Source organism: Suncus etruscus, chromosome 17 (genome assembly GCF_024139225.1).
Source record: "Suncus etruscus isolate mSunEtr1 chromosome 17, mSunEtr1.pri.cur, whole genome shotgun sequence".
Taxonomy (NCBI): domain Eukaryota; kingdom Metazoa; phylum Chordata; class Mammalia; order Eulipotyphla; family Soricidae; genus Suncus; species Suncus etruscus.
The window spans coordinates 1,126,345-1,152,068 of record NC_064864.1 but is presented as its reverse complement, the minus strand read 5'-3'; the positions used below and the strand labels follow the sequence as shown (position 1 = coordinate 1,152,068).

At 48.5% G+C, this 25,724-nt stretch overlaps 1 protein-coding gene and 1 pseudogene across 1 annotated transcript; one reads left to right on the top strand and one right to left on the bottom strand.

The window, feature by feature from the left end:
• Positions 1 to 1,416: 1,416 nt before the first annotated feature.
• SUPV3L1 (Suv3 like RNA helicase) lies at positions 1,417 to 24,564 on the top strand. Its single transcript, XM_049790485.1, has 15 exons — positions 1,417 to 1,660; positions 2,318 to 2,395; positions 3,393 to 3,500; positions 4,184 to 4,298; positions 5,732 to 5,900; positions 6,820 to 6,931; positions 10,004 to 10,081; positions 11,852 to 11,943; positions 13,758 to 13,938; positions 14,774 to 14,867; positions 17,388 to 17,607; positions 19,379 to 19,459; positions 20,252 to 20,428; positions 23,461 to 23,609; positions 24,079 to 24,564. The coding sequence occupies exons 1-15, from the start codon at positions 1,417 to 1,419 to the stop codon at positions 24,518 to 24,520; spliced, it is 2,340 nt and encodes a 779-aa protein (XP_049646442.1). The 3' UTR covers positions 24,521 to 24,564.
• Positions 19,877 to 20,018, bottom strand: LOC125995135 (uncharacterized; annotated as a pseudogene).
• Positions 24,565 to 25,724: the final 1,160 nt, after the last annotated feature.

The window sequence follows — 25,724 nt, the reverse complement described above, 5'->3', positions numbered from 1 at the left end:
ACTCAGGAAAAAGATGGCCAGTTATTTAGAAATGTTACGTACAAGTGTTGGATTATAGGTGTATACCTTAAAACCTATCTGGGGATTAATAGTGGTATCTTTTCTTCTGTTTTGGTTCCAAACCTGTGATGTTGGAGTGGCTCCTAGTGTTGAGGTGAAGAATCTGTCAGGGTCAAACTTGAGTTATCTTAGTGCAAAGCAAGTGCCCCATCCGTACTATCTGGGGGGGGGGGGGGTCCCTTGGGCCACGCTTGTCAGTGCTCAGGGCTTATTCCTAGTTCTCCACAAAGGGACCACTCCTAGCAGTCGAGGGACCATGGGTCAGGCATGACCATGGTACTGTTATTGCTCTGCCTCCTTAACCAAGACCTTTGTCATCATGTTGTCTTCTTTTTTCTATAGCTGCAGGCATGATGGTTTATCCCATTACATCATTTTCCAGGTTGGTTTCTCAAGAATTTGGCCACTTTGTAATAACGGAGTTCATGAAACCCAACAAAGTGCCTGTTTTGGCCAGGTGCTACTTACTTTGAAGAAATCTGAAGAGGGTGCTCCACTTACAACCCTGCTCTGGCGGCCAGAAAACTGGTCACTACTTCCACACACAAAGAGACTACTGTCAGAGGCGAGAACACCAGCCCCATGGGAAAGCGTGTGATTTCCCTGCCCAGCCCAGGTGGGCTACAGATGGGGCAAAGGAAGCCGGACCTGGGTCGGGATCCTTTTCTCCAGGTGGCTGTGGCGCTGCTGTAGGCTGTCATCAGTACAGCGGAGCAGCTATAGTATAATAGTATAAGCATATATAACTTACATAGTATTTATTATATACAATATATTACCACATACAGTACATGTAGCTATATGATGTATGAACTAGAGTATGAAGGGCCGATGGATCCAACTGCCCCAAGGTCACTCGTCGGGAAGTCCGGGCGACACGTGTCTGGCCTGCGGCTGCGGCTGCGGCCACGCGGGGGCGCCCGGCCGAGCGACGAGTCCCTCCCTCCGCCACGCGCACGACTTCCGGACTCGCTCCGGAAGGGAGGCCACGTGCTGACCCCTCCCAGAGGTCACGTCGCGGGCCTCGACGCCGAGGCGTCCTCCGCAGTGCCTGACGCTTTTCCCTCAGCCACACGGGACAAGGCCCCGAGAACAGCCCCTCCGAGGGAGACCCCGAGGACCTCTCCGTCGTCGCCTCCGCCTCGGAAGCTGTCCTCCGGCTCTGTGGGCGGTCCTGCGGCGTTACCTTCCTCAGCGGGTCAGGCGCTCCTCGGACACACCCGCGCCCCCCCCCCGCCCGGGGTCCTTCCGCCTTCCGGCGCCGCGATGACGTCACGACACGCCGCCGTGTCCCCGCGCCGCCGCCGCCGCCGCCGCCGCCGCCGCCTGCTGCTCGTCCGGCCCCGCTCCCTTCCGATGTCCTTCCCGCGGTGCGCCCTCCTGTGGGCGCGGCTGCCGGCGGGGCGGCCCCGGGCCCTCCGCGCCGCCCTGCGCGGCCCCCCGCGGCCCTTCCCGGGCGCCCGCGCGCTCGCCGCCTCCGGCTCGTCCGGCGGCGCCAAGGCCCCCAACACCTCCCTCTTCGTGCCGCTGGCCGTCAAGCCGCAGGGCCGCAGCGCCGACGGCGACGTCGGGGCCGAGCTCACGCGGCCCCTGGACAAGGGTGAGTCCGCCGCCGCCGCGGCCCCCGCTCCGGGCCCGGGAGCCCCCCAGGGGCACGGCGGGCCTTGGAGGCGCCGACCCTCGCGGTGCCCGCCCTGCGTGTCCAGCAGCACCCGGGGTGTCGGCGGCCCTGTTGGAGAAGCCTGGCGCTGCCTTGGCTCCTGCCGGCTCTCGCGAGCTCAGGAAGGGCCGGAGAGGCAGCACGAGCAGAAGATCCAGGGCCTGAGGTGGTTGGTTCGAATCCCGGCGTCCCACAGGGTCCCCTGAGCATCGCCGGGTGTGGCCCCAAAACACACACAAAAACAAAAAGAAAGGACACACAAGACTTCGGGTTTCCGTAGCTCCAGCCTCTTGAGCCTCCTCCTGGCTCCCTGCGCTCCCTCACTACTGGGGTCCAGGCGTCGGGTTCTTGCCCGGTGTCCGCTGTGGCCTTGGCACAGTTACGATGGCGAGGAAGTGCTTGTAGCACTCGCTTCTTGTGACTTTTCCCCAGGGTTTTCTACGCACCAGTTGACCACCTTCCAGCACCTCTTCTACCTTCTCCCCGTTCGGCCTCCCCGGTCCCCTTCAGAGGCATGCTTCCCACTGGACACCAGTGGTCAGGTAGTTGAGAATTCGTGGGGACAGATGTTCAACGCTCCGTTTTGTTTTCTTTCAGATGAAGTGAAGAAGGTTTTAGACAAGTTCTACAAGAGGAAGGAAATTCAGAAGCTCGGTGCTGATTACGGGCTTGACGGTGAGGCACATTACATTTTCCCGTAGTGGCCGTTGATGACTTCGGAGAGTGCAGCGCCATAGTGTTAGATGGGACCCATGTAGCGTGAACATCGCATACACTAGGGTCTGGAGGGTGCCCTTATGGCTGCATCTGTCTGGTGGGAGACTGTGACACATTGAGTCAAAGGAGCTGAGTGTTCCTTTAGGCTGTGCTATCAACTTCAGGTGTATTTTTTTTTTTGAGGGGTGCTTTTTGATTGTTTTGGGTGTGGGGTTTAGGCCACACCTGGTGATACTCTTGGCACTGAACTCAGGAATCACTCCTGGTGGTTCTTGGGGAACCAGGATAGGATGCCAGGATGGAACTCGAGTCAGCCATGTGCAAGGCAGACATCCTCCCAGCTGTGCTATTGCTGTAGCTCCTTGAGGGATTCTTCGGGCCACACCTGGCAGTGATCGGACACTACTTTTGGCTTGGTGTTCTGGGATTGTTACCAGTGGTACTTGGGGAGCCATATTTGAACCAGGGTTTGAACCTGCATGCAAAGCCAAGCTAAGCCATGTGCATTAGACCATGGTCCAACATTAGATACGTTAAAGAAATAAAAATAATTAAAAAAAACCCAGAAAGGGTTAAAAAAAACTTGAAGAGCAAATTATGTCGTGTGTCTGTATTTTTTATATTTTGGCCTCTTTTCCTCCTTGTGGGCTATTTTATCCCCAGACATTTCAACAATCAGGATCACCTCCGCATATGTGTGACATTGGGGATTAAGCTCATGGCATGGTGCTTTCTGGGCAAGTGTTCAGGCCCCTGATGGACCATGTAGTGTTCATGACCAGGGGGTGCCTCATGACCATAGTGTGTGCGGCCATGCTGAAATTGAACTCCCCTCTCAGCTCCTGCTGTGGAAGCACCTAGAGCCATAATGCGTCTTCCAGGCATAGACGCTGTTCAGAATGAGAAATAGGGTGAGTGCTCAGTCTTTTGTGTGTTGATTGTGTGTTTCCCACAGCTCGTCTCTTCCATCAAGCTTTTATCAGCTTCAGGAATTACATCTTGCAGTCCCAGTCCCTGGATGTAGACGTACACATTATTTTGAACGACATCTGCTTTAGTGCAGGCAAGTATTGAATGACTTGTCAAAATTCTCTTGGTCATACCACTCCTCCCCCTTTCCCTTTGCATTTATATATCTTAGAGTTGTCTTAATAGCATCCTCTGCATAATTCAGGGACATCATTTGCTTTTGGGTGTCTGAACTAGTTTGGGGAACACTATACGTCTGTGCTGGAGGGAAGTTGGGGCTTTACCTGGCGTCTAAGCTCTGTTATGCGCTGCTGTAGGCCACAGTGACAAGACTGCCTCTCCTTGGTTTCTTGCTTCCTCTTAGCAAGACAACGCTCTTGATTTAAAAGATTAAGGGGGGAAAAAAGGAACATTATCTGTCTTCTAGACAGTTTTGGCTTTGGTTATGTATTTTTTTTAAAGTTTTTAACACTTTAACCCATCTGCCAACTGGTTATATTCTTTATTTGCTTTTGTTTTGGGGCCACACCCTGCAGTGCTTGGGGTTCCTCCTGGCTCTGCGCTCAGAAATGGCTCCTGGAGTGAGGGATCGAACTGCGGTCCCTTCTGGGTCAGCCATGTGCAAGGCAAACATCCTGAAGAGTTGTGCGCTCTAGGATTTACTTTTGACCCCTGGCAAGGTCCCCCTCATTTTGCTGACCAAGGACAAAAATGTGGTTGAATTCATTTAGGAGTAAGTCTCAGGTCACGTATATAATATCTTGTTTTATTTTCCAGCTCACGTGGATGACTTGTTTCCATTTTTCTTGAGGCATGCAAAGCGGATATTTCCTGTGCTGGAATGTAAGGAAGATCTCCGTAAAATTAGTGATTTAAGAATACCACCTAACTGGTTAGTTTCTTCATTTGTGAATTTGAACCTTTCAGTTTCTTTGAAAATACTGGTCCCTGTGTTTGTTTAAATGTGTGTGTGGATGGGTAGACCATTAGGGAACCTCCTCTAGGTTGTTTTCTTGGCCGGTGGTTAATTGGTGCCTTCCCCAGGTCTGATCAGATTCAAGTGTAGGATTTATTGGGTGACATCGAGCATCGTCTATCCTTGAGGTCTTGCCCCGCTAGAAGAGTCGCTTGTCTGTGACTGAATGAAAATGAGCTCTTTGCTACCAGGATTCTTTCAACTCCCAGCACTTTGCCATCTCAGACACTTGCTGCTTTTAAGTCCTTAGCAAGCTGCCCTCTCTTTGGCCCTGCCAAATATTCCCTTGCAGATCCTAACCTTGGCTCGTGACCCAGGCAGAACTCTCCCCTCCCCTCCCCTCCCCCGCCCCGCCCCAGGTTTTAATGTTCCCTCTCCCTGCATCCTTATTTCTCTCTCAATGCTTGCTCTTCACCAGCTTTGAATTGGACTGTGCTTCTTATCTCACTGGGCTTCATTCTGATTGTTTTAGTCGGGAGGTGCCCTCAGAGTTGTTTGGGGGCCCTGGGACTGCTCCTGTTGTGCTTAGCACAGCAGAGTGGGCTTGACGGTAGAGCTTGATGATGTAATGCTGCGTGAACCCAGAGGTATGGGGGCCCCACCAGGGCTGCTCAGTACTTGGTTGGGTTTGGGATGCCAGGGATTAGACTTGGGGCTTCAGGCATGCTATGTAAGCACACCAGCACATTGAGCACTTTCAAAGCTCTTCTTTCAGGGCTTGAGGTCTTGGGCAGTCTGAGTGGCCCAGGCCCCCAAGCAGTTGCGTTTGTGTTTGCCCACTTTGAATATTTATGGATCCACCCTCAGTATCAACCACCTCAGTATCATGTATGTGCCTCTCCCACCTGCTCCCAAAACCCTAGTGACATCACACTTCCTATATGACTCCCTGGCCCAGTCCTCCTTCCACTCAGGGAATTTTTTTGTTTGGTTTGGTTTGGTTTGGTTTGGTTTGGTTTGTGTTTTGTTTTTTGGGTCACACCTGGTAGTACTCGGGTTATTCCTGGCTTTGCGCTCAGGAATCGCTCCTGGCAGGCTCAGGGGACCATATGGGATGCCGGGGATCAAACCTAGGTTCATCCTGGGTTGCCTTGAACCTGCTCAGGGGAACCATATGGGATGCAAGGGATCAAACCTGGGACTGTACCAGATCGGCCATGTGCAAGGCAAACCCCCTACTGTGCTATCTCTTCATCCCCTTTAGTGTGGTTCTGAAACAACTTGGTTCTTGAGAGATAATGCCTTCTGGATGCTGAAAGGGTGATTTGTTTGGAATTTCTTCTCAGTGAATGGATGTATCGGCCAGGATGGGTTCTGAGGTTAAGCTGTTTGACCTGCTCATTTTTCAGGTATCCGGAGGCCAGAGCCATAAAGCGGAAGATCATTTTCCATTCGGGCCCGACCAACAGTGGTAAGACGTATCACGCCATCCAGAAATACTTGTCCTCTAAATCCGCAGTATATTGTGGCCCTTTAAAACTACTGGCACATGAGATCTTCGAAAAGAGTAATGCTGCTGTTAGTATTTCGCTGAATATTCTTTCTTTTTCCTTTTTATTTTTTATTTTTGGTGAGGTAGAACTATTAGTAATTGAACATGACATTTCTGTGTTCCATTGCTCTCAAGAAAAGTTATTAGGGGCTGGAGAGATAGCACAGCGGTAGGGCATTTGCCTTGCAAGCAACCGATCCAGGACGTGGTTTGAATACCGGCATCTTATATGGTCCCTGTGCCTGCCAAGAGCGATTTCTGAGTGCAGAGTGAGGAATAACCCTGAGCACTGCTGGGTGTGGTCCCCAAAACAAGCAAGCAAAATATATAAATACATATATATAAACCAAAATATATTAAAATGTTTGTATATAAACCAAACATACATAAATGTGTGTACATACACACACACACACACACACACACCATTATGTACAATTGGGGAATAAATATATTGTTAACTGAAAGCCATTCTGGTATAGGGGGCTTGAGAAGTGGTTCAGGTGGGTAGACGCTTATTTAGCTTGCTGTTTTTCAATTCCCAGTACGCTGAGATCTGCCAGGAGTGATCCTTGAGCCAGGAATAAGTCCTGAGCACTGCTGGATGTAGCCCGAAAAACAAAATGCAAAATATTTCATTTAAAAATTCAAAAAAAAAATTTGGTGGGCCTGTTTTAGGTGGAGCTCAGGGGTTACTCCTGACTCTTTGCTCAGAAACTACTCCTGGCAGACTCAGGAGACCACATAGGATGCTGGAGATCAAACCTGGGTCAACTGCATGCAAGAAAAACGCCTTCCTGCTGTGCTATTTCTCTGGCCTCAATAGAAAGTTCTTTTTTAAGATTTTAGCTATTAAATACATGTGGTCGTGGAGAGACTCACGAGCACCCACCCTCATCTAGACTGCCTTCAGGAAACACTCACTTTCAGTTCTTCTCCCACCAGGGTGTGCCGTGTGACCTAGTGACGGGTGAGGAGCGAGTGGTGGTGGATCAGGATGGGAGACAGGCCGCCCACGTCGCCTGTACCGTGGAGATGTGCAGCGTTTCAACTCCTTGTATGTACCCGCTTCCGCTTTATTGGGGTTCAGTTTTTATTTGCAGGTGCAGCTAGAATGTAGGTGGCAGGCTTTTGTCATCCAGTGGCAGGTTTCAGTAAGACACTGGGCATCAGGACTTTGTGTGGCCTGTAACTATCAGGCATTGCTGTGTTGGTTTTGAAATGGTTCTTGTTTCCTTTATGGGAGCCATGCATGGAGTGCTGGGGGTGGGGGGGACGACACTGGCCTGCTTGCTCCTCAGCCCCGAGCTTTTCAGTGTCGTTTCTCCTCTTTAACAGAATAAACGTTGATTGCAGCGGGGAAAACTCCTTTTCACCTGCTCCCTGGTTTGGTTCGAATTTTGCTTTGCAGAATAGGTGGCTCTCTTGTTCTTATTTCCCTGTCTTGGGAGGGGCTGGGCCCTTGCAGCTTTTCCCGTGCTGGGCTGGGGTACCTTCAGTCTCTGGGAGAAAGGTTCTTCGTGGCCTTGACCACTGAATCCTCCCTGGAGTCTGCTGGAGGCCAATTGCCACCTGCTACTTGGTGTTTGCTCCTCTCCTGCCTTGTCACTGATACACGTTTCCTCTGTTACTAGATTTAAAACATACTTAAAACATTAGCATGATTCTCATACGGGATTGCTTTGGGGTGAAAGGGAAGGGAGCACATTGAGCAACGCTCAGAGGCTCTTCCTGTTCTTGGCTCTGCTTAGAACACCGAGTGTGGGGAATCCAACTCGGGCCTCTCACACGCAGAGGTCTAGCCCTCTGAGTTAACTTTCTTGGCCCTGCAGTTTACTTTACATTCTATACAAGATGCTTTGGGTCTAGTCTTACTTTATATTTTATAGACTTGTCGTTTGCTTATGGGCCACACCCTGCAGTGCTGAAGGGTTACTCCAGACTCTGCTCTCAGGAATCATTCCTGGAGTGCTCCGAGGACCATCTGGTGCATCAAGGACTGAGCCTAGGCTGGTCGTGTGCAAGACAAGCGCCCTGCCTTGCTGTACCATCTCTGGCTCCTATATTTTATAGACTTGTATGAGTTTTTTTTGTTTTGTTTTGTTTTGTTTTGGTTTTTTTTGTTGTTTTTGGGCCACACCCGGCAGTGCTCAGGGGTTACTCCTGGCTGTCTGCTCAGAAATAGCTCCTGGCAGGCACAGGGGACCATATGGGACACCGGGATTCGAACCAACCACCTTTGGTCCTGGATCGGCTGCTTGCAAGGCAAACGCCGCTGTGCTATCTCTCCAGGCCCGACTTGTATGAGTTTTATTCAGAATGTTCTGTAGCATTTCATTTTATTCTATTTTATTTTTAAATCCTCTTTTGCTTCTCGTTCTGCTGTTGTGTGTTCACAGGTTGTGTTACCACACTTCTTTGGTGCTTGTCAGCTGTTGCACAGCCGGCCCAGGTGTTTGCACACTTTAGTCGCAGTGCTCACACACACGTGGCCCTGGTGTGCCGGAGACCATAGTGGGGACTGAGAATGAAACCTAGGTTGGCCTCGTGCAAGGCAAGCACCTTCCTGCTGGATTCTCTCTCCTGCCTCAAAGGCTTGTGCCCAACCCCTGTACTATCTCTCTGGCCCCTTCAAAACATCTAAAGTAAAAATTAGCTTTACCTTTTATCATATAAGCAATTGTATCTTTACTGCAGGAAATTTGAAATTATTCAAAGAGAAAAGAAAACTTTATTCCCAGTCCTATCCGTCCAGAGCCAACGAGTCTTAGCCTCGTGGGCACCTTTTCCATAATGTCTCATTTGTTTTTATATTGTTGATAGGCCACTGTATGCTAAAATGTATGATGTGCGTGTATATATGAAATAATGTATTTCATTCTGTATGGTGGCTTACATTTTTAGTTTAGTGATCTCAGTTGTCTTAGTATATTAAAAATTTTTTGTTACTGGTTGGAGTGATAGTACACTGGGAAGGGTGTTTGCCTTGCATGTGGTTTACTCTTGTTCCATCTGTGACATCCCATGTGGTCCCCCAGCACTGCCAGGAGTGACTCCTGAGTGTAGTTAGGAGTAACCTCTGAGCGCATCACTGGGTATGGGCCCAAAGCAAAACAAAACTTTGTTACAGGGCCAGAAAGATAGCATTGAGGTAGGGTGTTTGCCTTGCATGTAGAAGGACGGTGGTTCGAATCCCAGCATCTCATATGGTCCACTATGCCTGCCAGGAACAGGATTTCTGAGTGTAGAGCCAGGAGTAACCCCCTGAGCACTGCCGGGTGTGACCTCCCCTCAAAACAAAACAAAAAACATTTTTTGTTACAAAACAAATACATTATAAAGTTCACATAGCACAAACATTTACACATCAGATTTTCCCTGCTCCATTTTTCTCTTATTTGCATGTACCCAGATGTTTTAAAACAGCTGGCATTCAAGACACCACAACCTGCACTCCCATTTTCTGAGCCTCAGACCCATCTGAATCCCTGCTGCAGGCCTCTCTCTGGCTAGTTTCTAGAAGCTTGAAGACTTCCTTTACTGCTGTGTGGCTGTAATGGTTCATAGGCAAAACCACAAGGCTGCTGAAAATAGTACAACGGGACCTGCATAGTTTGTGAGCTGGTGGCATTGGAGCTAGACGCTGGGTTTGAGTTTCACGTTCTTAGATATTTGGGAAGGCGGGGTTTGAGAGTTCATGATGCGTAGTTTTGGGGGCCACTAGACTACACCTGGCAGTGCCTGGAAGGAGGCCAGACTCTCAGACCTGCTTGCTGTGCCCACCACTGGAACAGAAGTAGCAGGCTCTGGCTCTTGTTTTAGACACTGATCACCTACTATTTAGTTCTTTTGTGAGTGGTGTGCCTTTGTACAAATAAATAACTCCTCCATCTCAGTTTAGTTAGTCAGATGAAGGTAATCATAATGTTTACTTCGTAGTGAGTACCGATAAGCATGGTGAGCCTCTAGCATCAGCTAGAATTCTGAGGCACATAGAAACGGTATCCTGGAAAAAAACCCAGCACCAATGCTTTTGCTGAGAATGGGCTGATGCAAGTTTGACTTTTGGTGTTGAAATTTGTCTGTCATGCCAGTCAAGTAAGTTGTACTGTTCGTGGCTTGTTTTCAGATGAAGTGGCCGTGATTGATGAAATCCAGATGATCAAAGATCCAGCCAGGGGATGGGCCTGGACCCGAGCGCTTCTAGGTTGGTGGTTGTAATATTGTCATCAAACCTGTGTTTCATCACCTCTGCCCTGAGACGTGTTTATCTGCTCCATGCTGCCAGACAGAACTGATCACAAAACAAGAATTCTGACACAAACAGAAGTTGTCAACTAAGTGTAACCTTTTAGTTTTTACATATTTTAACAGTGGAAAGTCCATTTCCCTGTTAAAAATTTAGTATGACCTTGTAATGAAGGCAAAAATGTTCAAATCTCACAGTAGTTATAACACTATTAGTACTTTGCTGTATTTTTTTTTTTTTGGGCCACACCCGGCGGTGCTCAGGGGTTACTCCTGGCTGTCTGCTCAGAAATAGCCCCTGGCAGGCACAGGGGACCATATGGGACACCAGGATTCGAACCAACCACCTTAGGTCCTGGACCAGCTGCTTGCAAGGCAAACACCGCTGTCCTATCTCTCCGGGCCCTACTTTGCTGTATTTTATAGCCGTCTTTTTCTCATGTGTATGATATTTTAATTTAATTTAATTTATTTTTGGGTTTTGGTGGCAACTCCTGGGGCACTCGGGTTATTCCTGGCTTTGCGCTCAGAAATTATTCCTGGTGGACTCAGGGGACGCTATGGGATGATGGGGATCAAACCTAGGTTGGCTGTATTCAAGGCAAATGGCCTCCCTGCTGTGTTATTACTGTGGCTCTAGTATTTTAGATCATTTTGTATCTTTTTTTTTTTTTTTGGTTTTTGGGTCACACCTGGCAGTGCTCATGGGTTATTCCTGGCTCCAGGCTCAGAAATTGCTCCTGGCAGGCACAGGGGACCATATGGGGCGCCGGGATTCGAACCGATGACCTCCTGCATGAAAGGCAAACGCCTTACCTCCATGCTATCTCTCCGGCCCCATTTTGTATCTTATCTACCCTTTTTTAGCTCTATTTCATAGACTTTTATTTTGTTTTTGTTTTTGGGCCACACCCAGAGGCGCTCGGGTTACTCCTGGCTCTGCACTCAGAAATCACTCCTGGCAGGCTCGGGGGACCATATGGGATGCCGGGAATAGAACCCGGGTCCATCCTGGGTCAGCCACAAGTGAGGTAAATGTCCTACTGCTGTGTTATCTTTCTTGCATCATGCTGCTTCATTTCTAAGTGGATTTTATATCTGTGTGTTACAGAGCAGATGTTTTTATATTTAAAATCCAAAGTGACTTTTTAACAAAGATTATATACCGATGCCTGTAGTGTATAGTAGTCGAACATGGAGCCACTCAACTGAAAGGCTCGGAGATGCTTCTCCCTTGTTCTGACAGCCTCTGGGGCGCCTCAGGATTCTGTGGTCCCTGATCTGAAAACTCCAAGTACAGTGTGGGTGTCCAGGAGGAATAGGCCTCAGAGGGCCCGGGTTTATTTATGGCTGCCTCTACCCTGTAATAGATCCAGAAGTTTGGCAGATCAAAGGCCCCGAGGTTTGTGAATATGGAGATAACTTCCCAGCACAAGGTCTTTTTGAGGCTTGGATCTAAGGGCTAATGTTTGGGAGAACCCTGATCAGAGAGATAGCACAGTGGGGAGGCGCTTGCCTTGTTCATAGCTGTTTGCCAGGTTCTATCCTTAGTACCACATATGGTTCCCCTGAGCATCACCAGGATGCTTTCTGAGCACCACTTGTGTCACCTTCCCCTCAAAAAAGAAAGTTTAAGCAGATCTTAAGTACTTTTGCCATGTGATGTATTACATATTTCATTTGATGTCTTCAGTAAAAATTCTGATTTTTTTTTTTTTTCATTTAACAGGACTCTGTGCTGAAGAAGTACATTTGTGTGGAGAATTTGCTGCTATAGACCTAGTTACTGAACTTATGTATACAACTGGGGAGGAAGTAGAGGTGACTATAATGTGCTTTCTTCTCAGGGTGGCATTTGAAAGCTCCAGAGAGCAGGGGCAGGAGCGCCACAGGCCCCAGATAGTGACAGCATGAGAAAGAGTAAAGCCTCATTTCCGGGCCCGGAGAGATAGCACAGCGGCGTTTGCCTTGCAAGCAGCCAATCCAGGACCAAAGGTGGTTGGTTCGAATCCCGGTGTCCCATATGGTCCCCCGTGCCTGCCAGGGGCTATTTCTGAGCAGACAGCCAGGAGTAACCCCTGAGCACTGCTGGGTGTGGCCCAAAAACCAAAAAAAAAAAGCCTCATTTCCTTGTGACTGACTAGACTTTTTTTTTTTTTTTTTTTTTTGCTTTTTGGGTCATATCCACAAGTGCTCAGGGGTTCCTCCTGTCTCCACGCTCAGAAATCGCCCCTGGCAGGCTTGGGGGACTATATGGGATGCCTGGATTTGAACCACTGTCCTTACCTCCATGCTATCTCTCCAACCCCCTGACTAGATGTTAAAACAAATCTTTAAAAAGCTGCACTGCCCCATCTGAGGCATTGACCCACAGTTTAAGAATCAAGGGTTAGGAGAACCTCTTGATCAGCTCTGATGGGACCATCACCCCTAAGTCTTCCAGGCCCACGGAATTTTTTATCTGGCCTTGACAGGATCTGCTGGCATCTATGCAGGTCTCTGAAGGATGGAAAAATCAGTAATGGTAGCTGCTTTGGACCCAGCAAAGTCCTTAGAGCATTGTAGTTTTCAGTGTTCTAAGTCAGATATTGGTGCCTTTGACGTACAGAATCCCTTTCTCACATTTTTTATTTTATTTGTAGCTTGGGGTTGATTACACCCAGTGGTGCTCAGGGATTACTCCTGGCTCTGAGCTCAGAAATTACTTTTGGTGGTGTTAGGGGACTGTAGAGGATGCCAGGAATAGAACCCAGGTTGGCTAATGCAAGGCAAACATGTACTAGCTGTGTCCATGTACAAATAGTACAAACATGTACTATTTTTTTTTTTTTTTTGGTTTTTCGGGCCACACCCGTTTGATGCTCAGGGGTTACTCCTGGCTAAGCGCTCAGAAATTGCCCCTGGCTTGGGGGGGACACTATGGGACGCTGGGGGATCGAACTGCGGTCCTAACTTGGCTAGCGTTTGCAAGGCAGACACCTTACCTCTAGCGCCACCTCACCGGCCCCAACCAGGAAATATCTTGTTTCCTTTTTTTTTTTTTTTTTTTTTTTTTTTTTTTTGGTTTTTGGGCCACACCCGGTAACGCTCAGGGGTTACTCCTGGCTATGCGCTCAGAAGTTGCTCCTGGCTTGGGGGACCATATGGGACACCGGGGGATCGAACCGCGGTCCGTCCAAGGCTAGCGCAGGCAAGGCAGGCACCTTACCTTTAGCGCCACCGCCCGGCCCCATCTTGTTTCCTTTTATTCATACTTTTTTCCCCCCAAAATCCTGTGTAAAATATATGATACCAAAATCGGTGTTTTTTGTATTATCCCTTGAAGGATATTAATAAATATTCGGGGTTTTTGTTTGCTTGCTTTAGTTTTGGGACCACACTCTGGTATTTAGGAGTTACTCCTGGCTCTGCACTCAGGAATCATCCTGACGGTGCTCAGGGGACCATATGGGTGCCAGGGATCAAACCAAGGCTGGCCACGTTCAAGACAAGTGCCTTACCCTCTGTACTATCACACTGGCCCTGTAATTGTCCGTTTTTAGCCTCCCAAGTTTTTCGCCTCGTTACCAGCTACAGAAGTTGAATGACTCGGTGATGCCTGCATGGCAGACACTGACTGACTGTCCCGGTCGCAGGTTCGGAACTATGAGCGGCTCACCCCCATCTCCGTGCTGGATCATGCCCTGGAGTCCCTGGACAATCTCCGGCCGGGGGACTGCATCGTCTGTTTCAGCAAGAACGACATCTACTCCGTGAGCCGCCAGATTGAGATCCGGGGCCTGGAGTCCGCCGTGATCTACGGCAGCCTCCCGCCGGGTAACTGCTTCCATCCGGACATGTGGAGATGTTTGGGAAACAGGAATGCTCCTGAGTTAACGTTCTGTCGTGTAAAGTTTTTTTCTGCTGGCCCCTCTAGTTTCTCTTTATGGGGATACAGAGATTTCAATTCTATATAGCTTTTAGTTCACTGATTTTTAAAAGTTGAACTTGGAATTTTCTTACAGCAAAGTTATGAAAATCTGACCTTGGTAATATTCTTCAGGTAGTGCAGAAATCTTTTAGCCAGCCACGTGCAAGGCAAACGCCCTACTGCGGCGCCACCACTCCAGCCCCATATTAATGGTTGTTTAGAAATAATAAGGCCCGTGTGGTGGGCAGTTGTGTTCCTGTGTGAGGGGATTTTTAAAAGAGTGGGAATAAAGGAAAAGTCAGTCTTTGGGGATATGAAGAAACTATTGAGAATATGGTGTATTTGAAGAGAGACTTGCTTTCTTTTTCACAGGGGCTCCCAGAAGAGCTCAGGCAGTGGGCAGGGGGGACATAGCCAGTGATAAAAGCCTCACAGTTTGATGCTCAGACCCAGAGGTGCTGGGGCACCCAGACCCCCCCCCCCCCCACACACACACACACACACACACACGGCAGTGCAGGGGTGGGTGTGGGCGAGTTCACAGTGCTGAGAATCAGGCTTGGGGTCACGCTTACAGGACCTCGTCTCTGCCCCTTTGAGTTATCTCCCTGTCCTACAGTAAGCGTTTCACCTTTGAAAAGTAAAGGAGCGAGAGGTGAAGGTTTCCGTACACGCGTGTGACTTGGTGACAGTCATGTGAAAACCGGGCCGTGCTGATTTCACATAAACTTCTTGCTTCAGGAACCAAACTTGCTCAAGCAAAGAAGTTCAATGATCCTGATGATCCATGCAAAATCCTGGTCGCTACAGACGCGATTGGCATGGGACTTAATCTGTAAGTCATTTGTTTTTAGTAATACTGGATAATTAACATCGGGTGGTAATTTACAGTTTGTATTTATCTTGTTGTGCTGGCCATGAAACCCGGGGCTTTATACATAGAAGGCAAGTTCCTTGTCATTGAGCTACATATCTGTTCCTTAAAAATTGGGTGGTGGGGTGGGCAGAGGGCTAGCATAGTGGTAGGATGTTTGCCTTGCATGTGGCTGACCCAGATGGACCTGGGTTTAATTCCGGGCATCCCATAAGGTCCCCTGAGCCTGCCAGGAGCGATTTCTGAGCGCAGAGCCAGGAGTGACCCAAGTGCCCAAAAAAATATTGGGGGCGGGGGGGGGGGGTTCTCCAGCGATAGCACAGTGGGTAGGGTGTTTGCCTTGTACTGGCCCACATGGATTCAATTCTCAGCAGCAAAACATATATTTATTTGGGGCCAAAGCGATAGTCCAGTGGACAGGGCATTTACCTTGCATGTGGCCCACCCTGGGTTTGATCCCCGGTATCCCATATCCCCCCCAAGCCAGTCCAGAGTGACTCCTGAGTGAGTGCCACTGGGTGTGACCAGAAACCAAATAAATAAATTAGGGCAGGAGCGGGCGGGAGGGAAGACTGGGGAAATTGCTCAAAGAGTTAGTGTGCATGGGAGGTTGAGGTTCATTCCTTAGCACCCTTCCCTCCCCCCACCCCACCCCCAATGCACTGGGAGTAACCCCTGAGCAGTGCTGGGTATGGCTCCTAAAAAACTTATTTCTGTGCTTGGCTGTAGGATGACTGTCTGATTTAAGAGATGAGTATTATAATGCTTTCATTCCTTGACACAGAACTCGGGGCTTTTGGATGCCGCTAGCTTTACTGTATTGTCAGGTTCTCAGTCGATAAGTGCCTGTGTATTTGCATGTGGAGCTATTTATTATTATTGAGTCAGTATGAATTATAAAGTTATTACTGATTGGCAGCCTTGTCCACTTCCCTCCACCAGTGTTCTCCACTGAGCCCCCAACATGGAGATAGGCCCCGATCCCCCTTCGGGCACTGAGGCTTACAGGACTGTTACTGATGTTTTCCTGTCGAGCGTTTTACCCCCTTTCAGCACTCCCCAGAGTGACTTGACCACTGTCGTGGCATTCCCCTCCCTGACCTGTCAGACTCCCCCATCCCTACCTGGTGACTTTCCTTCTGAAGACTATTTCTCATCTTCGTTTTGTTGCCTTTGGGCTCTTGTTATTCCCACTGTTTCTCATCCTGTGGATGAGAGATTCTCTGTCTGCTCCTCCCCTTCTGACTAACTTCACCCTCCAAATCGCATTGCTTCCATGATTTCCTTCTTACTAGCTTTATCTTAGAGTTAGCAGTACTGAGCTACACTATGCTGGGGAATGAAGACACTGGAACCTATATGGCCAAAGAATTATTCACATCCATTAATAGTCATATTTGTTGTTACAATTGAAAAGTTAATTTTTGCTTTACTTGACTTGGTTTATCTCTGGTAGCCAATTTTTTAATTTTTTAAAATTATTTTATTTTGTTTTGTTTTGGCCACATCTGGTGACTCCCAGGAGTTACTCCTGGCTCTGCGCTCAAAAATCACTCCTGGCAGTCTCAGAGGGACCGTATGGGATGTGGGGGATCAAACCTGCATTTGTCCTGGGTTAGCCACAGGCAAGGCAAACGCCCTACTGCTCTGCTTCCACTCCAGCTTCCTGATAGCCAATATTTTTCTTTTTTTTTGTTTTTGGGCCACACCTGGTGACGCTCAGGGGTTACTCCTAGCTGTGGGCTCAGAATTCGCTCCTGGCTTGGGGGACCATATGGGAAGCCGGGGGATCGAACCGTGGTCTGTCAGTCTGTCTTAGGCTAGCGCTGGCAAGGCAGACACCTTACCTCTAGCGCCACCACTCCTGCCCCATAGCCAATATTTTTAAAGGCAGTATTACAATACCCTATGGGGTTGCTTGTAAAAAGTGTTGTTTTTCATTATCTTAATTGATGGTTGCTACAGTAATATCTAATTAGCTGTAATGATCGCATAGCTAGTTAATACATAATTTGACTCATTGTCACTGTAGTTTGATGAGTTTGAATAAATTTACGCATATTAGTTCAACTCAACTATGAATAACTATAAACCACAGTGCCTTGATATTTAATTTAAAAAAGAAAAAAATACCATTTGAAGTGGAAAAAAAGAGACTTAAACACCTCTTTATTTTCTTTTTGGGCCACTCCCTGTGGCACTTGTGTTACTCCTGACTCTGCGCTCAGAAATTACTCTTGGCAGGCTTGGGGGACCATATGGGGTGCTGCGTTTCGAGCCCGGGTCGGCCATGTGCAAGGCCAATACCCTACCCTCAGTGCTATGGCTCTGGCCCCCTGCCTCTTTTTCTTACACTGAAAGCTGGGCAGCATTGCAGTTGGCCTGCACTAGACCTGGCGTGGGCTCTTCGCACTGGCCCAAATAAATGCTGGCATGTCTTTCAGACAGCAGCCTGTGAGATGACTCTTATTTCTATTTCAGAAGCATAAGAAGAATTATATTTTATTCCCTTATAAAGCCCAGCATCAATGAAAAGGGGGAAAGAGAGATTGAGCCCATCACTACCTCGCAGGCCTTGCAGATTGCGGGCAGGGCTGGCCGGTTCAGCTCCAAGTACAAAGAAGGAGAGGTGACAACCATGAATCGAGATGACCTCAGCTTGTTGAAGGAAATCTTGAGCAGACCAGTGGATCCTATAAAGGTATGGTGGGAAGGTATGGATCCTAAAAAGTGGGTTTGTATGGTGGGTTCATGGTGTCTTTTGGGGCAAACCATTACCCCCCTTTCTCTGCACTTGCCTTGCTACCCAGAAGTAGAAAAAATTGTGCCCTGATAAAGTCATAGGCCAGAGAGGTAGTACAGTGGGTAGGGCACTTGCCTTGCATGCAGCCACCCTCAGTTCAATCCCCAGCATCCCATATGGTCCCCTCACTACTGCCAGGAGTAATTCTGAGTGCAGTGCCAGGAGTCAGGTTGAGCACCCCTGGGTGTTGAAAATGCGAAAACAAAAAAACCTAGAGCTTATTTGGTCAGGGAATGAGAAACAAGCCAAGACCCAGATGGCACCAGCCCCCTTGCCTCTCCTGGGTTCTTCCTGACCTGCAGCAGCTGGGATACTTAGAGGCAGGTACCTCCAGAGGGCACAGAAGTTTCCCAGCAGCCTGAAGAAGCAGTTCTTGGGTACTGGGCAGTCATCATGTCACACAGTCAACTTTGAGCCTATAAGGACAAAGTTCAGATTTGGTTCGTGGAGTTCATGAATCAGAAGTGTGTGTATTTGAATAAGAGCTCCACATATTTTATCCGGTATACATATATACAATATATGAATGAGAAGACTTCTGTTTTATCTAAGCTAGGGGCTACAATATTTGCGGGGGTGGTCAGGAGTTACTCCTGGTTCTGGGCTCAGAAATCACTCCTGGCAGCCTGGGGGACCATGTGTTGCTGGGGATCAAACCAGGTTGGTCCTGGGTTCGCCTTGTGCTAGGCAAACACCCTACCTGCTGTGCTATCTCTCTGGCCCCTACAGGCTCCAATGTCAGGTTGTCCGAATAGTTCACTTAGCACAGCGGCTCATCATGGTGTCAGTGATAGATGCCAGACAAAGGGAGATATTTTAAGGGAAAGTTCCTGGAGGAAATACAGTTGAAATAGTCTTTGCTGGGGCCAGAGATACAGCACAGCGGTGTTTGCCCTACAAGCAGACGATGCAGGACCTAAGGTGGTTTGTTCGAATCGCGGTGTCCCATATGGTCCCCCATGCCTGCCAGGAGCTATTTCTGAGCAGCCAGGAGCAACCCCTGAGCACAGCCGGGCGTGGCCCAAAAACAAACAAACAAAAAGAAATAGTCTTTGCTGCTCTTGCTTTTAGTATGATTGATAAGGGCACAGCCCCATTTCCTTCCTGCATACCTAACTTGTACCTGCAGTTTCTACCTCCTCCCCTTTTCCATCCCCCTTTTATCTTTTTCTTTCTCGGTGGGCACTTCTTAAAACCATAATTTTAAACATTTTGTTTGGTTTCGGCTTTGGGGGCCAGGGAACCATACCTGGCAGTGCGCAGGACTTTTTTCGGGCTCTGCCTTCAAGGATCACTCCTAGTGGGGCCCTGGGGATCAAACCCAGCTCTTAGCTATCAGCTTTACTATTGCTCTGGCCCTTAACATCTTACTGTTTTACTCAGGAAAGTATTTTTGCTACATTACCAGATCATCCTAGATTTTAAAGCTAAAATACAAGTAAAAGTGATTTTCAGTGAGTATAATTTGTAAGTTGTACTGAATCATTGGTTTTCCTAATAATAAATGGCAAAATGATGGTTTTTTCTCTATTTCACTTAAAAAATTTTTGTCTCCTAATTAATTGAATGAGGATTTGACCTAAACATATGATTTTATCTTGAAAGAATGTAAGAAAACTTTCCCTTTTCTAAAAGCAAAAGTTTATGGTTGCATTTTTTTCTCCTAAAGGCAGCTGGTCTTCATCCGACTGCTGAACAGATCGAGATGTTTGCGTACCACCTCCCAGACACTACGCTCTCGAACCTCATTGTAAGTAGGGATGCGCTTTTCCATCTCCTTGCTAAAAAATATTGATGTCGGTTATTGGTTAACCTCACAGGCATAAGTGGATGTCTTTACAAAGTTACTGTTTAGGAAGTTTATCTGGAAAGGAATCACTTTCTTTTTTTTTTTTTTTTTTTTTGGTTTTTGGGCCACACCCGGTGACGCTCAGGGGTTACTCCTGGCTATGCGCTCAGAAGTCGCTCCTGGCTTGGGGGACCATATGGGACGCCGGGGGATCGAACCGCGGTCCGTCTCCTAGGCTAGCGCAGGTAAGGCAGGCACCTTACCTCCAGCGCCACCGCCCGGCCCCAAGGAATCACTTTCAAAGTCATTTGAGTTTTTAGGTTTTCTTGTTTGTTTGGAGGGTTGTTTTTTTTTTTTTTTTTTTTTCTCTTTTCTTTTTTTAAACTACCACAAATTATGCAGTCGAGTTTCCCACATTTGGGGAAATCGCAGGGGTCAGCACACCCAGAGTGCAATGGCTGAGCCTCGCCCTGGGGAAACCACCTTCGTGATCATGGTATCTCCCCTGCCAGGTAAGTATTTTTTTAGTTTTTAGTTTTAAGAAATTTTCTCAATTAGTATTTCAGGTTAGAAAGGGTTTTTTTTGGGGGGAGGGGAATAAATCTCTTAGCTGAGGAAACTAAATACATCTGACCTTTTTAGAAGCCTTTTAAGGACTGTAGAGATTTTTCTGATTTAGATATAAGTACTTTATCCCTGCTTAATTAGGAATTTAGTATTAGTATACTAATTTAGTAATGTCTTTCCCCCCAGGATATCTTTGTAGACTTCTCACAAGTTGATGGACAGTATTTTGTTTGCAACATGGATGACTTTAAATTTTCTGCAGAGCTGATCCAGCACATTCCCTTAAGCCTCCGTGTGAGGTACGTCTTCTGCACTGCCCCCATCAACAAGAAGCAACCCTTTGTCTGCTCCTCCCTGTTGCAGGTGAGGCCTCTCGTTTCCTGTTAGCTCTGGCCCCTGGTAGTACTTGGTGATTCAAAATAAGGCACTCGAAGAGTTTCCTTTAGCCCAAGCACAATATAAGAGCTGAAACCTGAAGAACTCTTTTCTTACAGATAATTTGGGGCATAGGAGACATTTCCTTTGGTGATAGTACTAAAACATTATTTAGTTTTTATATATTAACTAAAATAGTTAAATGTGTTTTTAGGGGTTTTTTTGATTGACGGGGATCTTTGCCTAAGAGTATACATTTTTCTTGTAAATATTTTGGAATAGATGGGGCCGGGCAGTGGCGCTGGAGGTAAGGTGCCTGCCTTGCCTGCGCTAGCCCAGGACGGACCGCGGTTCGATCCCCCGGCGTCCCATATGGTCCCCCAAGCCAGGAGCGACTTCTGAGCGCATAGCCAGGAGTAACCCCTGAGCGTCACCGGGTGTGGCCCAAAACCCAAAAAAAAAAAAAAAAAAAAAAATTTTGGAATAGAGGGCATTAGGTATAAGTAGTGGTAATGGTATTTTGTATTATCATACGTCTACATTTTGGGGCCACACCCAGCAGTACACAGGAGTTACTCCTGGCTCTACACTGAGAAGTCACTCGTGGTGGTGCTTGGGGAACTGGGTGAGCCCATTGTGCTGTCGCTGTGGTCCCACTATTTAGTTTTTTAACTAAGTTATTAAGCCATGGACTACTTTTGTTTGGGGCCACACCCACTGTGCTCAGGAAATTACTCCTGGTGGGGGTTGGGGGAATCAACGTGTAATATTAGGATTCGAACGTAGGTTGCTTGATGCAAGGTGAATCTCTTGGCAGCTTGACCCCGGCTAAGCCTTTTTCTTGGAGGTCACTTGGAGGCAATGTTATAAGTCCCGTTTCAATTTGCAATATAGGGGACATTTCTGGACAGTGGAACCAGAGCTTCCAAGCCTTCTGCTCTCCCCCTCCCTCTCCATGCTCTCCTCCCTGGTGTGGGGCCACACTTAGCTCTGTACACGCCAGGCTTGCACTGGTTTGTGAGCAAAAATATTCAAGCCATCACCTTTCGAGTGGACTTTTCATTTTGGTTCGACTCCTTCACAGGTTGGCGCTGTCCTAGCACCCCCTTTCCTATCTCACCAAACTTAGCAGATTGGACCCTACTGAATTTAATAGGCTCACGGCATGGTTGAAGAGCCTTTGCCCTAAAACAGCCCTGCTTGCTTAGCTGAAGTATTTAGAGCTGATATTGCAGGGGTCATCAATCTAATGTCCACGGGCCACATGCAACTTGCCGAGGACATTTATCCAGCCTGCTGTGGCTGCCTGTCTTGCTTAACAGCCAACTACTTTCGGGCCCGCAGTGCTCTTATGTGGGATATATGTCATACTCTGGACTCCCCTCCTCCTCTCAGTCTTGGGCAGGGGTCCTCTAACTACAGCCCACTCCCCAAAAGCAGGCCCATTGTTCCCATTGAAATACTGGTAAGTTTGCTGGTCTTTTTTTTATTTAAACACCTTGATTACATACATGATTGTGTTTGGGTTTCAGTCATGTAAAGAACACCCCCCATCACCAGTGCAACATTCCCATCACCAATGTCCCAAGTCTCCCTCCTCCCCACTCAACCCTCGCCTGTACTCTAAACAGGCTCTCCATTTCCCTCATACATTCTCATTATTAGGACAGTTCAAAATGTAGTTATTTCCCTAACTAAACTCATCACTCTTTGTGGTGAGCTTCCTGAGGTGAGCTGGAACTTCCAGCTCTTTTCTCTTTTGTGTCTGAAAATTATTATTGCAAGAATGTCTTTCATTTTTCTTAAAACCCATAGATGAGTGAGACCATTCTGCGTTTTTTTTTCTCTCTCTGACTTATTTCACTCAGCATAATAGATTCCGTGTACATCCATGTATAGGAATATTTCATGACTTCATCTCTCCTGACAGCTGCATAATATTCCATTGTGTATATGTACCACAGTTTCTTTAGTTTGCTGTTTTAACTTTACTTGTTCTTCATTTGAAATATTGTATTTGTTCTTGGTTTGTTTTTTACTTCAAAATAAGATTTGTGCAGTGAACACAGGAATTTGTTCAGTTTTGGGGGGAGAGGGGTCACACCAGGTGGTGCTCAGGTTATTCCTGGCCCTGTGCTCAGAAGTCGATCCTGGCAGGCACGGGGGACCATATGGGAATTGAACCAGGGTCCATCCTGTGCTAGCCGCGTACAAGGCTGATACCCTACCGGTGTGCTATTGCTCTAGCCCCAGTTTTATTTTTTAACTATAGTCTGGCCCTCCCACAGTCTGAGGGACAGAGAACTGGCCCCTGTTTAGAAAGTTTGAGGACCCACGTAATCTTGCCTGCTTAAGAAATGGGCTGCTGGGGCCGGGTAGGTGGCGCTGGAGGTAAGGTGTCTGCCTTGCAAGCGCTAGCCAAGGAAGGACCTCGGTTCGATCCCCCGGCGTCCCATATGGTCCCCCCAAGCCAGGGGCGATTTCTGAGCGCTTAGCCAGGAGTAACCCCTGAGCGTCAAACGGGTGTGGCCCAAAAACCAAAAAAAAAAAAAAAAAAGAAATGGGCTGCTGGAGGTTTTGGACTCGTGCCGGAAGGTGGTAGGTGCCGTGCTCCATTTGCATAGACCCCATCACCCATGACATGACGTGGTCTCAGGCAGGTTTGGGGCCTGTGGAGCACAGGAGCGCCGTGAAACAGAAGCGCAGAGCAGGGGCTCACTCGGGCCTTGGAAAACTGGGGATGTGGTAGAATCACTATTGGTTTCATTGATGTGTAACTGAACCTCATCCCAAGCCACCTCCAGGAGTTTCCTAAAATGTAGGAGAATGCTCTGGAGGTGCAGAAAGTTAGACTTGCTTGAGGCTTTGGGACTGTTACCTGAAGGGTAGGAATGAGAAAATCCTAGAAGATTTTAGAGCAAGGAGGCCCGTCTGCCTCCTGAGACACAAGACACAAGAAGTTACTATTCTCTCACGCTCACGGACCCTCTCACCAAGCTCGCTCCTTCTGTCCCTCCCAGTTTGCCAGGCAGTTCAGCAGGAACGAGCCCCTGACCTACGCGTGGCTCCGCCGCTACATTAAATGGCCGCTGCTTCCACCGAAGAATATCAAGGACCTCATGGACCTGGAAGCCGTCCACGACGTGCTGGATCTGTACTTGTGGCTGAGGTACCAGGTTTCTCTGGAGTAATTGGGCAAATCCCATGTGGTTTTTGTTTTTTTTTGGGGGGGGGTGTTGTTTTCTTCATATTTATTGTCTGTACAGCGGGTCTGAACCTGGCTATACCCTTCCAAAAATGACCACCTAGGAGCTCACTAGAAATACAGAGTACCCGACTCTCCCAGATGCAGTCAAGTCCTGAGTTTTAACAAGCTCGCTTGGGGTGCATGACTCAGAGGTGCCTCTGTAGGCCATGATTATCGGTGACAGGGACAGGGGAGCCATGGCCCACAGAGAGAGCAGCTCCAGATTGGGGTTGCAGCTGCCTTGAACATTCCTTGGGTGAGGTGAGTGGGAGCAGAAAGGAAGGTTGAGCTGAGGGACCACTCGCTCCAAGTCTGCCCACGTCTGGCGTTTGGGATTAGTCATTTGGGGCCAGTGGCTGTGATGAGAGCTGTTACTGTGTCTCCTCGCCAGCTATCGGTTTATCGACATGTTCCCGGACTCCGGTCTGATCCGAGACCTGCAGAAGGAGCTAGACGCCATCATCCAGGAAGGCGTCCACAACATCACCAAGCTCATCAAGCTCTCCGAGTCGCGCAAGCTGATCAACCTGCAGACTGCGTCCGCGGAGAACCAGCCCCTCTCGGTGGGAACCCTGAGGAGCCAGGCCAGGCGGCTGCGGGGCCCCAAAGCGGGAGGCAGAAGAGCCACTGAGTCCGCCAGCCCGGAGGCGCGGGATAATAAGTCGCTGGCTTCCCGGCTGGTGCAGCAGGGGCTGCTCACGGCCGACATGCTGCGGCAGTTGGAGAGGGAGTGGCTGACGCAGCAGACCGGGCACCAGGAGAAGGACAGTGCGGGCACCGAGGCGTGCCCCAAAGGCACCCGCCGGAAGAAGAAAGACCCCAACTCAGAGTAGATTTATTTAATTTATTTTTGCAAATAAAAGTGCGTTTAAAAATCCTTCTTTCCTCCTCATACATTTATTACCTGCTATGGCCTCTTTTTCTCTTTCTCATTCTTCTTTCCTTCCCTCTTTCCTTTCTTTTCTTTTCTTTTCTTTTTTTTTTTTGGTTTTTGGGCCACACCCGTTTGACGCTCAGGGGTTACTCCTGGCTATGCGCTCAGAAATCGCCCCTGGCTTGGGGGGACCATATGGGACACCGGGGGATCGAACCACGGTAGCGCTTGCAAGGCAGACACCTTACCTCTAGCGCCACCTTCCCGGCCCCCTTCTTTCCTTTCTTACCCTCGACAGAGTTTACTCTTAATCTGTACAGTGTTGTAGTTTCTTCTATAGCTTCATTGAATATTGCTCTGAACAGGTCTCCCGGGGGACGGTCAACTGGTAAGTCCTTGCCCCCATTTCCCTCCACCACTGCTGAGACACGGGACAGTTTCTCTGGCCAGAGTCTATTCCAAGTGCTGAAAATAAGGAGCAAGCGAGACTGATAATGTTGGTTCTACCTACCCTCCCAGTGGCTCTCGTTCACTGCGGAACAGGTAGAAAGGACTGAACATCGTCTGCTCTGCAGGGCAGAGATGGTTGGGCAGCTCATGCTCACTCACGGCCAGAGGACCTGGAGTCTCGTAGAGGCACGCCCAGCTCTGAGATGAACAGGCTGCATTTCTGCAGTAAAAGCCAGAAGAGCAGCAAGTGGGCTGGTCCCCAGTGTGTGTGGCCTCAGGTCCAAAAACCAGACTACTGTATAGTTGTCCCAGCAAAGAAGTCAGCGCTGGCTAGTGACAGGGCGAAAGGAGCCTCGGGAGGTAGAGTTCTCATCTTTTTCCTTGTCAGTGACATTGTCCTCTCTGGGACTTGATCTGCGCACCTGAAGATGGACCAGAAGGTTAACTGAACAACTTAAGAGCTGTTTAGGGGCCGGAGTGGTGGTGCTGTGGTAGGGCATTTGCCTTGCACACAGCCAACCCATAACGGACCTGGGTTCGATTCCCGGCATCCCATATGGTCCCCAGAGCCTGCTGGGAGCAATTTCTGAGCACAGAGCCAGGAGTAATCCCTGAGCATCACCGGGTGTGGCCCCCCCCTCCCGCAAATAAGAGTTGTTTAGGAGGTTCAGTTGATGAAGTCAAATGTAGCATAGGGCGTGATTTAGAAATGT

Coding starts and splice junctions, on each gene's coding strand:
- SUPV3L1 (XM_049790485.1), top strand. CDS start 1,417: ATGTCCTTCCCGCGGTGCGCCCTCCTGTGGGCGCGGCTGCCGGCGGGG. Junction 11,944..13,757: donor CAACTGGGGAGGAAGTAGAG/GTGACTATAATG, acceptor TCCCGGTCGCAG/GTTCGGAACTATGAGCGGCT. Junction 14,868..17,387: donor ATTGGCATGGGACTTAATCT/GTAAGTCATTTG, acceptor TTTCTATTTCAG/AAGCATAAGAAGAATTATAT.